Raw genomic sequence first — 16,464 nt, forward strand, 5'->3', positions numbered from 1 at the left:
CACTTTTATTACTGTTCAAAAAAAATTATTTAAGAATGATTACATAGAGAGTTGAGAATGTGGAAGTAATTGAAAAATTCAAACTAAGGTTAAAGTATGATGTTATTTTACCTCAGTGATGATCTAATACAAATTATGTCCTGAAATTAACACCCCGTTAAACTTAAATACAGCGTAGATTCTGAATGTTTTTTCTACGATGTCTCCGTGTATTTATGCATGAATTTCTCTATGCCCGGTGGTATTTTGGTAAACAGGATCTCCAAAAAAAAACAACAACAAACAAACAAAACCCCAAACCCCCTAAAACAAAACCCTGATTTGTAGCATTTGCAGATATCCACGCTATTAATACATTTTGGCGATTTCAAGCTACTAACAACTGGTTCACAAGATACCTGAATGCTTGAATAATTAACAATTAGCTTTCCCAGCACACCGTTGTCCCTAGAAGCTGAATTTCTGGGTTGAAGGATACATGCATCTTCATACATAATATAGTCAATTGCTTTCCAAGTAGTTGCTCTACTTCCTTGTCAAAACTTGCTCTTTTCAAAAAAAAAAAAAAAAAAAAAAAACTTGCTCTTTTCAGAATTTAACATTTTTGTCAATATGATAAATATCAAATAGTATTTACTGTTATTTTAATTTGCATTTGCTATAAGGTTGAAAAGATAACTTTATGAATGTTTTGCTTTTCTCTTAAATTTTTTTTCATGTTTTTAATCATTTGGGTTTTCTCTTCTGTAAATCATAGCCTTCAGAGCTTTGCCCGATTTTTTATTGAAGTATCTGTAATTTAAAAAATTGATTTATGGGATTTCTTTCTATATTCTGGATACTAATCTTTTGTCAATTAACAGTTACATGCATTGCAAATAACTTTTCTCAGTCTTGTTTTATTTTTTAGTTATGGTGTTTTATGTTGTTTGGAACTCTGTACTCCTCTCTGCTTAGGAATAGCTCCTTGGTACCCAATACCTCTGCATTTCTATGCAAGATTTCTGGCTACCCTTAAATCCAGATCCTTTAATGTACCTTTCAAGGTCCTCCTTGATTTGAAAATTGGGAATAATATAACTTATTCCTAGGATTGTTGTGAGGATTAAATGAGATAATATATGTGAAGTATCCATCCTTCTTCCCCAGGCACTTTCTTTCAAAGCAGCATGTTCTTCTCACCTGGTTTTTCCTATGCCTAGACTGCTCTTCTTGTCCCTCTTTGCCTTCTCAGGAAGCCTTCCTTGATTTCTTAAGACTGTGTCAGGTACCCTTATTGCCGTCCCGTAGCCATTGCCAGCCTTCTTCCCTGATAATGGAACCCTGATTTTGTTTGTGTTACGTGCCCAGTCCTTGGGCTCAGCCTATTATTTCAATCTGTTTGCCTGCTTCCCTTGCCTCCTGTGGTAGATGCTGAGAACTGGCTTACTCAGTACTTACTCCAGCCTCCTTTTATCTATGTTTCTGTACTTCAGAGGATGAAAAGCTAAGTATTATATAGTATTCCAAAACTCTTTTGCAGCTTGGATTATGGGTGTGAATTAGGTCCTGCCAATCAAATGCATCTGTGCAAAACCTGAATTCTAACTTGAGTTATGAGAGGAGAAAAGCAGGCTGCCAGGCATCCGTTGTGCTGGCATTTATGCAGCAAAGGCCGCATGTTTCTGGAGTCGGTCACTGCAGGGGCAGCTTCCACTGGGCTGGCAGAGTCCAGGTCACGGCAGAAGATTAACTGCTTTGGCAGCCCAGTTGCGTGGAATGACTTAGGAAATTGTTCCTGTAAATCCAGCCCGAGTTTGTTTCATCCCAATGATTCTGTAAGTCACTAATACCTTATAAGACACCCCTTTCCTTTTAAACTAGCTAGAGCAGATACTGCCACCAAACCCAGACTGATATTCCTTCCTTATAACTGAGGGTGACCTTGTGACCCACTTCTGGCAAAGGAGAAATAAGTAGAAGCCTTGGCCCCTGATATCTTTACGAAGCCATCTTACCAGCCCTGGACTGCCTACTTGTGGATTTTTTTAACATAAGAGAATAAAGTCCTAATTTATTTAAGCCAGTATGGTTCGGTCTTTCTTGTTAGCAGCTGAATGCAATTCCTAACTGATATAGTAAGCAATGAACAATGCCTGCCATAGTATTAAGAAAATATTTGTGGACCAACTGATGATTGATGAACAAAAGCACTGAAGCATGAAATAGCTCTGTGTGTGTGTGTGTGTGTGTGTGTGTGTGTGTGTTTACTACAAACTAAAGTATAAAATAGGCAGTGGTGGAGAACAGTGGGCAGTGATATAGGTAGGGGTTTCATAAGCCAAGTTAAGGGTTTAAACCTGCTCTTACATGATGGGGAACCACTGAATGGTTTTGCACAAGTAAATACATTACATCTTCAGGTTTGCATTTTTGATAGGTTACTTGGGTGCAGCCAATACAGAAGGCAGGGAAAACTTCTAAGTTTACAGAGTGTGGGTGAAAGGTGATGAATACCTGCAATAATTATTCTCACAGACTTTTGTGAGTGTACGTATATTATTAGTGAAATTCTTCAGTGTGGAATTGCTAAGTCAGAACGTGTACACATAAAATATTGAGAGATACTGCAAAATTGTATTTAAAAAGCTTGTATACTCCAACAGTGCTATAAGCCTCATTTCCCCACCCTCACCAAAAACGGGTATTTTACCTTTGTGTCATTCTTTTATTTCACATTTCTCCATTTAATATTAAAGGGAAAAAAAGGCAGGAGGATAAAAATTACAAAGATTAATTTTCATTAAAAACATACATGCTCAAGCATTATGGTTAAAACAAGTTAACTCTAGTATGCCAGAAAAATTAGTCATCATCACTTACCCATTTACCCCCCAGTTTTATTGAGATATAATTGGCATATAACACTGTATAAGTTTAAGGGGTACAACATAATGATTTGATTTATATCAAGATGATTCCTACAAGTTTAGTTAACATCCATCACCTCACAGAGTTATATATTGTTTCTTGCGATGAGAACTTTTAAGATCTACTCTCTTAGCAACTTTTAAATACACAATACAGTCTTGTTAACTATATTTACCATGCTCTCTATTACATCCCCAGGACTTATTTATAACTGGACAGTTTGTATCATTCTGATAGGTGAAATATGTTATTTCATTGCTTTTTAAATTTATATTTCTTATCATAGGTGAGTTGTGTGTCTTTTCATAAAGATATTAGCTGTTCGATTTCTTTTTATGAACCACTTACTCATATCATTTGTGGAATTTTCTACTGAGTTGCTGGTCTTTTTAAATTCTGAGAGCTGCTTTTATATAAAGGAAATTACTACTGTGACTATCATCTGTTGTGACTTTTTTCTCTAGGTTTTTTTATTGTTTGTTTGTTTTTGTCTTTTCACCTTGTTTACATTTTTTTCTTTTGTTTTATGAATTTATTTTATTATAGTCAAAATTACCCAGCTTTTCCTTTATGGCTTCTTGTGTTTTTGTGTCACGTTTCACCTTGCCATCTTTAACCTTCTTCTAACATCTACCCAGCCAGAGAAGACAAACCTGTCTTGCTTTGAGCTGCTGACATGTATTTTCTTAGCTATTATTTCACATCAACTTTGTGAGCCTAAGGGGAAGAAAGGGATAAGGCAAGGGAAGTTTACTGAGGGCAAACACTAGTGCTTATTACAGTGAGTGATTGGCCTTGGCCTGAAGTCAGGTTTCTTTTCCAAGGCAGTCTCTCCTGTATGTCCCAGAACATCACACTTGTAGCCTGATGGGACACGGGTGGAACAGGCCTCCTCATTCTGAAAGGAGGATATGGAAATAGCTTCCTGCTTCCTACCTTTCTTCCCTCCCTTGACTCTCCTGTCTCTGCCATTGCACCCCACTTTTTTTCACTTGTTTATTGCCCACATTTCAAGAGGACTCTGGTCTAGGGGCTTACAGTCAGCAGGAGGTGCAGATGTGCTACACACAGAATAGAGACAGTCTTGCATGGGCCTTTAAAAATTATATAACTTAATTTTAAAAATTTGACCCACATGATATACCCATCTATGTAAAGTATTAAGATGCCTTATAATAGCACACATTTAAAGTTTTTTAATTGAGTGATTTCAGAACTTATTTGAAAATAAGGTTTAAAATCAGTTCTTATTTAGACCTCACATTGTTTTAAATGGCCCCCAGTTTTCAATGGCCATAAAAACAGAGACAAGTGATTTAAGCCCATCCCCAGACCTCCCCATGGACATAGTTCTTGGTCCTGAGAGGGCAGGAATGCGTGTTTCTTCAGTAACATTCATGTGCACAGGAAATGACTATTGACATAATCTTTAAGCCTAATAGTTAAGATTATTCTTCAGTTTATAATTTAAAAGCTTCTGACAGCTAAATGCTATGGTATAATTTATAATGAAAGAGTTTGAATGATTGAGGTATATTTCACTGAGCTGGTTTCTCTTATGAGTTGAAACTAAGACTTGTGTAAACATAGGAAGGGAAGCCTTTCCCGGGTTTATGCAGTCGGGCAAGAATATTTAATGTCCCTCATTCCCAACTGTGCTGCAGTACCATCTGTGCTGTACTCAAAGTTTATAGGAAGCAAATCTATAGGATTTAAGGGGCATTTATTTTTTTCAGTAAAACAGTCATGTATAAGACCACGAGCCACCAGTATGTAACAAAATAAAAGTACATATTAATTTTCTTTGAGATATACAGTTTTATACTATTCCCCTAGTGCTCCTTTCAAGCATTTGGAATCTTAGCTTTTGTATATTTTTGGTTACAATAACGAGAAAAACAAAACTAAAAAATCAAAAGTGTGTACCATGGAGAAAGACAGCAATAGTACACTACTAGTGGTAAGTCATCTGTGAAACTGTAGATATCACATCATGCATCAATGATTTTTTTTAAAAAAAAGAGTTTGTCATCAGATTAAGACAGAATCTGCCAATGCTGGAAGAGTTGAAGTTCATAGGTTTTCAAATAAATTACATGATTGATATAATTTGCAATGAGCTATATACGGAGTTGGGAAAGAGCATTTAGATTAAACCCCTCTCTCAAAATAAGGTATCTAATACATGAATTTGGATCAGAAGCAATCTGTTTTACTTATCATTTCTTCTCCCTGCCAGCTAAGAATACAATTTTATATAAAGCCAGGAAGCAATTTGTCTTAAAAGATGCCAAATACAGTTCATGTGTTGATTTCTAAGGGAATTATGTTGGCCACGGTGGAGATGTTTTGTCTGTATTGGATTATTTCCTCAGAATGGCACTATTGACACACCGAGGACTAAAGAAGAAGATTAAATACTGCTGGAAAATACATATAGAATTAACTCTATACCTCTCCCCCTCCCCCCTAAACGAACAAACAAACCAAACCAAAAAAGAGATCTTACTAGAGCTTGCATAATTTCTCTCTGATAATAACTGGTTAGTTGCTTTTTGTGAATATAAAATGAGGTCTTTTGAAAGAAGGATAAATTACTGAATAATTTAACCTAAAAAGCAATTTCAACTAAAATACGGTGTATTTCAGTGAGGACAATCAGCATTTATTTATTTATTTCGTACAGCTTCTTCTAAGTTTAAATAAAATCTCCATGAATAGATAAGAAAATTACTGTTTAGGATATCTGTAACTCTGCAGATTGAAGTAGTTGGGTCAAAAAACGCTTATCAAAATGTAAAATCAGTATTTTTTTTTTTTTTTTGCAGTACGCGGGCCTCTCACTGTTGTGGCCTCTCCCGTTGCGGAGCACAGGCTCCGGACGCGCAGGCTCAGCGGCCATGGCTCACAGGCCCAGCCGCTCTGCGGCATGTGGGATCCTCCCGGACCGGGGCACGAACCCGTGTCCCCTGCATTGGTAGGCGGACCCTCGACCACTGCACCACCAGGGAAGCCCCAGTTTGTTTTTTAAAACAGGTATGTACATACTTTCTTTTTTCCATTTTTATTTATTTCTTTCTTTCACATCTTTATTGGAGTATAAATGCTTCACAATGTTGTGTTAGTTTCTGTTGTATAACAAAGTGAATCAGCCATATGTACACATATACCCCCATATCCCCACCCTCTTGCGTCTCCCTCCCACCCTCCCTATCCCACCCCTCTAGGTGGTCACAAAGCACCCAGCTGATCTCCCTGTGCTATGCAGCAGCTTCCCACTAGCCATCCATTTTACATTTGGTGGTGTGTACATGTCCATGCCACTCTCTAACTTCATCCCAGCTTCCCCGTCCCCTCCACCCGTGCCCTCAAGTCCGGTCTCTACGTCTGCGTCTCTGTTCCTGCCCTGCCACTAGGTTCATCAGTACTGCTTTTTAAAATTCCATATATATGCGTTAGCATACGGTATTTGTTTTTCTCTTTCTGACTTACTTCACTCTGTATGACAGATTCTAGGTCCATCCACCTCACTACAAATGACTCAATTTCGTTCCTTTTTATGGCTGAGTAATATTCCATTGTATATATGTGCCACATTTTCTTTATCCATTCATCTGTTGATGGACACCTAGGTTGCTGCCATGTCCTGGCTATTGTAAATAGTGCTGCAATGAACATTGTGGTACATGACTCTTTTTGAATTATAGTTTTTTCAGGGTATATGCCCAGTAGTGGGATTGCTGGGTCATATGGTAGTTCTATTTTTGAGTTTTTTAATGTAGCTTTACGGATATATAACTGACATACAATAAACTGCACTACAAGTATTTTTACAACCAGGAAAAGAAACAATATTTTAAAGTCTGTTGGAACTAGTTCTGCTTCTAAAAAGGTATTTCCTTATTCCTCCTAATTATCACTATAGAGGAATTGTAAATGTTTTTCTTTGTGACTGTTACTGAGAGAGGTGAATGAACTGACAGAAATTTAAGTGAGAACCTCCCTTGCAGCTTATGGGATAATACTGTGATCCAAATATACCCCCCTCCCTGCCCTATTACATATACTTCACTAAGGACAGCATGCTGAAGAAGCTAATACCAAGTAGGTATCTATCTTCTAGAAAGATTTTCAAGTGTACCTTCATTATTTGTTAAATGACCATAGAGACAGATATAAATTTAGCAGACGAAATTACTTTTCAAATTAGTGCTTTATTTTATCTTATCCTTTATCTTGACCATGCACCATTAATCAAAACAGCATGCTCCTTGGAAACTTTGGGTGAAAATATGCAATTTCACCTCAGATTTCCCAACCTACCAAAAGCTGTTAGCATATTTAGCAATTTAATAAAATATTATGAAAACCTATGACAGAAATATAGTTCTTTGGCATTAAAACATTTGTAACTGGACAAGAAGAAATAAAAAGTAATACTGTTTAAGACAATGACTAATGATTTAACAGGAGGATTTAGAAAAGTCTGATAATTCAACAATAGTCATAATTTTTCCCCAGTTAAATGCTTTAACAACTATAACCAAATAGATTATTAGCGATAAAACCATTTTTTTCTGAAATTCTTGCTATCACATTTAGTGTTTACAGTTCCGTTCCAGGTAACTTTAAAGAAGTTCTGATTTCATACCTTAAGATAAAAGATTATTCTTAGCACTTTTTATTCCAATAACTTATGATAGTGAATGGCTGAATCCATCTCATTTTACTTTTTATTCCTTTCAATGGTATATGAGGAGGTAAATATACTCACAAATATTTAAATATACAAACATTTTTGCTACATATTAATATGTAGACAGCTTTCATTGTATGGCTTTTCTTTTAAAGACATGCTTTGGTCACATTACAAGGAGTATATTCACATTAAAATAATAAAAATTACAAACTAACTATAAGACATGAGTCAAAATATGATCATCCTCGAATCAACTGAATGATAGTTTTTGCCTTCAGATAGTCTTTTACTTCATTTCACTGCCAAAAGCTGGAGTTAAACGGAGGAGAGAATGAAATGGTGGTTCAGCTGCTATCTTAATTCAACCAAGTCCATTCATACACATTTCTATTTAATAATCTTGGATGAAACCCAGCAACTTTAAAACTGTGGGTTATCGAGAAATGAATGAACTTTACACCTGGGCAGTGGACTAGTAAAGAGTGAGGAGGAAAACAAGAAAGGGAGATAAAAGGGAATCTAAATCAGCAAAGACATGACAAAAGAGACTGATGATTTTTTTTTTCCAGGTGTCTCTGTTGCACCCTGTTGTTCTGAGATTCAGTGTGTTCCCTGACAAATGTCTCCACTTCATAGCTAGGACCCCCAGGCTCCTGGCGAAACTGAAAGCACTGGTTCAGTCAGGCAGAACAGCTGCTCCCTGGGCACTTCATGTGCAGGGCAGTGGGAGAGGCCCATAGCAGAGGGCTTTCCTTGCTTGTAGGTGCAAATCAGGGCATCCTGTATCACAGGATGGCCACTCTGTGTCCTCAGACCCCCTCAAGGTGCAGATCAGTGCCAGAATTCCCAAATCAGACAGGATTTCTCCCATTTCATAAGGGCCAAGTAGGTAGACTGTGAACAGCAACTGACATGGGGAGAAGGGACCTGGCCAAAGCTGTGACTGTGAAGGTCACGGGGGTTCGCTGGAGGCCCCTGACAGGCCTGAATGTGCCACTCTCTCTACAGGGCTACAGCTGCACCTGTTTACCTAGTCCGGGACCTGAAAGAGGGTGGGGTGGATATGGAGCGACCAGGGGGGAGGGTGACAAACCCTGCTGCTGTCTGCTGTTCACACAGGGCTGCAGGGTTTCCCAATGCCTTCCACAATTTGGAAACATAATAAGATATTTAATAATACTCTAGGAAGTTGGCCAAGCCCTGGCCTAGGAAGCAAACCATTTCTAATACTCCAAGTTTTCTAAGAGGGAAAAATAGTTATAGAAGTTGCTGCATTGTCATATTACCTCAACAGTCTTTTCACACATATTCAGCTAAAACTGAATAAATGATCTCAGACCTTCCAAGTGGAACGGCTTCTTAGACCAATATTAAGCACAGACTGGTTTTCACAAAAATGAAATACTGGTGTTTTACAAACCCAGCTTTTATTTTTTTTAAACCAGGAAGATTGTATACATAGATATTAGCTTTTCAGTTTGTAACAGATATACTACAGAAAATGTGTGTATTCTTTGGATACATACACAATTCTTTGCTTTCCTATGTCTCTTTCTTTTTTTCCATTAGTTTCTCCTGCACTATATAGTAGTGACTCTCTCACACTGAATAGATAAGCTGTGTGTTTTACATTATTTACCAGACTGATTATTTCATTCCACATTTATTTAGATTAGATAAATCTGAACATCCAACTATGGATTCACATGTAAACTTTCAGAAATGATGTTTGTTAGGTCTAATGTAATAAATATAGAATTATTTCATATCATTTAAAAACAACGACATCACTTTCTACCAGTCCCCCTCAGGGGAGAGCCTAAGGCTGTGAGTCTGTTGGAATATTGTCATGATTTATTTTTTCTCCAGAGACAGAATGCTTCAGAAACTGACCAGTAGCACCAATGTACAATCTTGATCGCATGGGCCATTTCTGAAAAAGAATATTTAAACAAGAATCCAAAAGTTAGTATCTGTGACAGATATAGTGTATAATAGTAATATTAAAAATTCCAAATACCTCAAGGCAAATGCAATATCATGTAGCTAGTAACAATGATAATTATGAAGTCTAAGTGATGACACGAAAAAATGTTAATAATAAAAGTAAATAATGCTAATAATAAAATTATTAGTGCTAATAATAAAAGTAAAAACATACTCAGACTTTGATTATAATTATATGAAATAATACGTGTGCATGTGGACCAGAACGGCAAAAAATCATGGAGAATGAATATATTTAAATGTAGGAAAATATATCTACCCACAATGTTTTAATGTTAAACTAAACCTAAAACAAAATTAAGCCTAAAACAAGATCCCTGGCTTTAAAAATATTCTTAAAAGTTATATGTAGGACTTCCCTGGTGGTGTAGTGGTTAAGAATCCACCTGCCAATGCAGGGGACACAGGTTCATCCCTGGTCCAGGAAGATCCAACATGCCACGGAGCAACTAAGCCCGTGCGCCACAACTACTGAGTCTGCTCTAGAGCCCGCGAGCCACCGCTACTGAGCCCGTGTGCCACAACTACTGAAGCTTGCACGCCTAGAGCCCGTGCTCCGCAACAAGAGAAGCCACCACAATGAGAAGCCCGCGCACCGCAACGAAGAGTAGCCCCCGAGTGCTGCAACTAGAGAAAACCTGCACGCAGCAACAAAGACCCAACGCAGCCAAAAATAAATAAAATTAAAAAAAAATACTAAAAAAAAAAAGTTATATGTGTTAAGTATTATGAATCTACATTTGTCAAAGGACTACAATGAAAAGTGACTACTTCGACTATCTAAACATTTTATCTAGCTAAAAGCAATATCTTGAAGTTGCACATATTAGAATGTTTGGTGTTACATAGCTAGAACATCCAGGTTAAATGACTGCTTGTACTGGCATCACACAGCTCTAACCTTTCAGTAATCATCACATTTGTATTCTGATTGTGTCTTTTCTAAATTTACCTTTAGAATGGACAGCCTCTAAAACAATACAATTAATTTCCAAACAGGCACGATGATGAAAAAATATACTACATAGGCAGTACTTTTAGGATGGACTTTCTTTTTTTTTAAGAGAGGAGGGTCATATAATTTTAGTTCTAAGGTCCTTGGAATACTAATCAGAGAAATAGTGCTTTTTTTTTTTTTTTTTTTAATACAAAGATAAGTCCTTAGACTAAAGGAGTGCAATTCTTAAAGGTCAGCAGTGGGGTCCCACACTCTCCAGAGAGTAAATGCTGCTGTGAGCAGCAGGCTCTTTTCATCAGCAAACATTCATGGGCAGACTGCTGGTTACACAGCACCATGAAATGTTCTTAAATGCCTCGCAGATGATCCACGGTGCTCAAACAGAGGTACAATTATTAACAATCCAAAGTCCGTAAGAGCTCTGGGTTTTCAACACAAGTTGCAAATTAGAATCACATGGGAGCTTTAAAAAATACTGATGGCCAAGTCACACTCCAGGCCACTTAAATCAGAATGGACCTCTTTGGAGAAGTATAAGGTAGAGTCAGTTCTTATCTGGAATAATATAAGCCTTCCTTATACTTCCGAATACAGTTACTGTCACCTAAACTGGGATTCCAGATGTAAAATGTAGCCACAGGAATAATAAGTAGGCATGTGATTTTTATTTCTCCAGATGGGATAAGTGAATTTAAGAGTCCTAAATTCAGATTATTCTGCTGGGAATCTACACTTTAACACAGATTAAATATAACATCTGTGTTACTTGGAATTTAAATGATCCATTCCTATATAATCTTCCTATAAACAAACTTTTATTTTATGTTTGATACAGTAATAAGACTGACACTGTGTTACTTATTTTTGCAAATCCATTTCAGGTTTTGTTTTTTTAAATCATAGATGTGAATTCTTGTACTTTCTGGGTATATCATGTTGATCCTATTCTTGGGATCCCTGCTACCAGTTGGTAACATTAAGTGTTTTAGAAACTAGCCTGGGATTTTTTTTATATGTTTGGATTTGGCATTGTTAGATCAGATTTAAGGCCTGCATTATACTGAAAAATCTAGTGTTATGGTATTATGGATTGAATGTTTGTGTTCCCCCAAATTCATTTGTTGACGCTCTAACGCCCAATGTGATGATATTTGGGGAGGTAATTTTGGTTAGATGAGGTCATGAGGGTGGGTCCCTCATGATAGGGTTAGTGGCCTTTTAAGAAGGGGGAGAGCTCCCCTTCTTTGAGAAAGAGTTAAGTCGGCCAGCTGCAAGACAGGAAGAGAGCTCTCACTAGGAAGTGAATTGGCCAGCACCTTGATCTTGGACTTGCCAGCCTCCAGAACTGTGAGAAAACAAATTTCTGTTGTTTAATCCACCTAGTCTATGGTATTTTGTTATTGCAGCCTGAGCAGACTAATATTCACATGTAGCAAATAGTGTAGCGCATAGGTCATCAATTTCAAGTGCAGAATTTTAGGCATATTATAAACCAGTGCTTTTCAATCTTTTACACTCCTGCCACATTTTCATGAGCATAAAAATCTCATGCTCAAACCTCAAATGTAATGTGAGAATTCTACATTTGAAAATGTAGATAATAATTTGAGAATGTGAATTAAACACATATAAGTATAAATAAAATAAAAATACTGCTGAATGCTCCCTGTTAGTTCTCTCTGTTACCTGGGTTCCACTGTACTGAGAATCACTCTAAATCATGCAACCAAGAGTGGAGACAAGTGAAGGCATCTGTTTTTTACAGCCTTGCTAGTATGTAAGTAATTTATGAAGCAAATCTAAAAATGTATATGTGGATTTTTGCCTGATTTTTCATGGACTTAATAAAACTTCCCTTTTTAATAACTTTGTGTCCCTGGATTTTCAAAACGTTTTCAAATGATTTTATTCAAATGAATTTAATGTAGATACGTAAATAGTTTTAAGAGTCAGAAATAAAAATATAAATACAATATTGGTTAGGTTGCATGTCAGCCTCATGCCAAAAAAGCCAGGTGACTGATTTACATTTCACTTCTCAATGGTCTGTTTTAGCATTGTGTAGATTAACACAGTCCTGACCTCTACCTTACCTAGTAAGTCATACTTAAAATTATGTAGTTTCATTAGCTTAGAACAATCTAGCAAACTCATACAAGTAACCAGAACTGAACCTGAAATTGAAGACTAAAAATATGTTCCTGGTTTTTGGAGTTAAATGACTCCAAAATAACAAAACTTTGTGTTTATTTTTTGAAATTATTGTTTATCTGTATTATCAACAATGATTCTCCAGGGGTAATGCAATTAATAAAGCCATCTGTGCTTTTCTTTCAATGTAAGTATCTGAAATATACCCCCGTTCCCTTGGAGAAGCACTGCCCTTTCAGACACTGGTGCTGATCAGAACTGCTCACATCCCACAGGGATAAAAACTGCTGTTTTAGGCTATGCCCTGGGATTCCAGTCTCTTAAACCTTCCAGTTTCATTTGAGGTACTCATAATGTAAATTCCCAACAATGCTAACAGTGCTAAATCCCCAATACTGATAATAAGAACTGATGATTCAAAATTATGGCCTTGAAATACTTGTTAATGGATCTTTGATCAAAGTAAAGACCCCCTTACGTTGTAAGGCAGAAAAAGTCATTTTGGAACACTCTTTAACTATGTAAACCAAAAAGTACAAATAATCAGAATATCTTTATTTCTTTGGCATTAGATTAATCAATGATAGACTTAATTTTTAAGCATTTTGGTAGTCTCTGTAAAATAATGTGTCACAGGCAGTTTCAATTATGTATGTAAAATCTCTTTCCTCTGCACCTCCACTGCATATGGTTATAGCCTCTCTTATGGCACATACTACATTCTCTCTTATAATACTGTTATTTATATTTCTGTCTTTGTCTCTATTACATGCTCATTTAGGGCAGGGATCGAGTCTTACCCTTAATTGCATTCACTCTCCTAAGAGTGCTTTGCACAAAGCAGGCACTCAGTAAATGATTTTAAAATAGACTAGTCACTTGTTCAACCATCATCAATTTCATTTTTAAGAGGTAATCTTTGGCTTTCTTTCATTATCCCTAGAATTGTCTTTTAAAATAAAAATAATTGATTCAGAGGACAAATGAGATTTAATTTTTCTTTAAAGAGTTATATGACTACAAAAACATTTGGTACGGGAGTCAGGGCAAAAAAACTCTTGTTAAGCTTATTGTTACATGAAAATTATGGTTTTAACATTACTCATTCAAAAAAGCACTGCAAGAAACTAAGGTGAAAAACAACTGGATTTCTCATCTGATTTCTCTCTCCCACAAACAGGCATTTAACAGATGTCTTTTGTATTAAAGCCTACTTAATGTTAAAGTAAACTTCCTTAGAGTATAATGTCAAGTCAAAAGAAATCTAATATTAATGATATATTTGAATAGCAATCTAATGTACCTAATATCAATCTAATATTAACAGATTAGTAGCATCTAATATCAATAGTAATACAAAACCCCTTAATTAATAATGAATAACTTTCCAGCTGAGGTTATACAACACATGAATGGAATGGAATAATCTATCATAATTATGAATAAATGATATTTCAAATTTTTATACTTAATATTTGAATTATTTTGAGTCTATCATCATGTTGATTAAATGTGCAAAGTAACATTTATTAAACCTTACCACAGAATTTTAAGTTCAGTAAATATTAGAGGATGTACTTTACCCTCAATTTGATAATGATTATTCAATAATTTATTGAACATTGATATACTTAAGGCAAAGTCCTAATTTTGTATGTGTGTGTGTGTGTGTGAGAGAGAGTGTGAGGGGGAGAGAGAGAGAGAGAGAGAGAGAGAGAGAGAGAGAGAGAGAATGCTTCAGAATGGTGGAATCAAAAATTTGAATATTTAGTTTTAGAAAACATAGGGAAGGTGATCCATTTTGAACAGAAAACCTGATCAGTGTAAGATTTGAAAACAATCAAATCTAGGAGAAAAGGATGATGAGAGTCTAAATACTGCAATATAGGTAATGAATCATAATCATATATACCGTATTAAACAAAAACCCTGACCACTCTACCTATATGTAATGAAAAAAATACAAGAGGGAGTCTCTTGGATAATTTTGTACATTATGTAATTTGAATATCTAATCAGAACACAACATATATGCCAACTCTTATTATGAAAATCACATAAACTCATTACAGTTTTTCTAACATTCTTGGTGGTTGTCTAGTCCATGATCGTTAACCTTCATTAAAACGGACTGAACATTTACTGTGTGGGGACGCAGAATCGTCTCCTTTTGTTTTTACCAGCTTTACAAAAATTTTTCAACATTGGTTTCCTAGGATTAGTTACGGGCAGATACTTCCGTCACCCCGTTTAATTCCTGAAACTTTTCAAATATTTGATAAACACCACAATGGTAACGATGTAAACTTAAAACCCTCAAAGGTTCATAAATGTAACTCGGACACTAAAAATTATCAGGACGTGCAACCAAGCACCCCACCAGGCACCCGCAAGAAACTTCTCATCTAGGAAAGGAATCCTGTAGGTTGCATCCTATAAGGGGCTTGAGACTCCCCTACGCAAGCCAGCCCGGGTTTAAGCCCTCTACCTGCAAACCGTCAAGGAGCAGCCTTGTGCAGTGGGGACCTCGCTACGGGTGCCTTCGCGGGCCAAGGTCGCTCTCCCGATCTGTTCCCCGCCACACCCTGAAGGAGGGGTGAGAGCTGGGCGGTATCTGCCCAGGCGGGGGCAGACCCCGCGGTCAAGGTGCCATGCTCCCGGCCTCGGCTCCGCAGTGCGCCCTGCCCGCCTACCTTGACAGGGTGTAGGTAACCATCCCCGCGCAGGGCGCCCAGTCCGGGATCCGCCGGTGCGTCGGCGTCGTCCTGCAGGCTGCGAGTGAGGTGCGCGATGTAGGTGGTGGCCAGTAGCAGCACGTCCAGCTTGGACAGCTTGGTGTCCGGCGGCACCGACGGCAGCGTGCGCTGCAGCTCCAGGAAGGCGTGCCGCAGAGTCTGCACGCGGCTGCGCTCCCGCGCCGCGTTTGCTGCCGCCGGCCTCCCGCCCCCCGAGCGCGCGCCGCCGCCTGGGCCCGCCGGCCCCGGTCCGGTCCGTCCCTGGCTCGAGTCTCGGGTGGCGGCTACCGGTGGCGCGGGCTCGTTGCTGGCGATCAGGTGGCTGCCTGCGGGGCCGCCGCTGTCCATAGCGGCTTCCGGCGCCGCGCGCCCTGCAAAGGACGGAAGGCGCGGTGAGGCCGGGGTGCCGGTCGAGTTTAACCCGGGGAGGCGCAGCCCTCCCGCTCCCCCTGCGCGCCGTGCCCGGCCGTCCGACATGGCTCCAGGCGATCTCAGAGTTGGGCACCTTTTGACTGGGGCGCTTTTGCCTCCCGGCGTCTGGGGAGAGTGGTGGGGCCCGAGTGTTCCTGGGCTGCTTGGAAGGGTGAGGAGGGGCGCGGTGCCGGCTTTACTTTCCGCCGACAAATTAATCGGAAGGGCTACGCTACCGCGGAAAAAGATTTCGGAAGCACAGCTCCGGTTCGGAACTTGTTAGCGCTTCTGGAACGCTATCCCGCCCGTCCAGCAGTAAAGATGAAGCTGGTCAACTCGTGGAGCGTGGCGGGAAGCCCTGCCTCGCCAGGGCCAGCCGTGCCCACGCCGGCCGCCCTCGCACCATCAGCTCCCGAGGCCCGGGGACCTGAGGGGCGACGGCAGGAGCTCAGTGCAGTTTCTGCCGGAGAAGCGGGGGACCGGTGGCCTCTCACGGGACTAAGGCACCCGCTACCCCTCCAGGCCCGGGAGCAGCGCGGCGGGGGTCGGACCGGGGCCCTCACCTTTCCTGGAGCGGCCGTACGAGGTTCGGC

The 16,464-nt window shown here is 38.9% G+C and overlaps 1 protein-coding gene across 1 annotated transcript; it reads right to left on the reverse strand.

The window, feature by feature from the left end:
* Positions 1 to 9,428: 9,428 nt before the first annotated feature.
* Positions 9,429 to 15,808, reverse strand: TCF24 (transcription factor 24). The gene is made up of 2 exons (XM_065895740.1): positions 15,419 to 15,808; positions 9,429 to 9,542 (listed from the first exon to the last, which is right to left on the reverse strand). The coding sequence occupies exons 1-2, from the start codon at positions 15,806 to 15,808 to the stop codon at positions 9,429 to 9,431; spliced, it is 504 nt and encodes a 167-aa protein (XP_065751812.1).
* Between the last annotated feature and the right edge of the window lie 656 nt (positions 15,809 to 16,464).

This window comes from Phocoena phocoena, chromosome 17, assembly GCF_963924675.1.
Source record: "Phocoena phocoena chromosome 17, mPhoPho1.1, whole genome shotgun sequence".
Classification (NCBI taxonomy): Eukaryota; Metazoa; Chordata; class Mammalia; order Artiodactyla; family Phocoenidae; genus Phocoena; species Phocoena phocoena.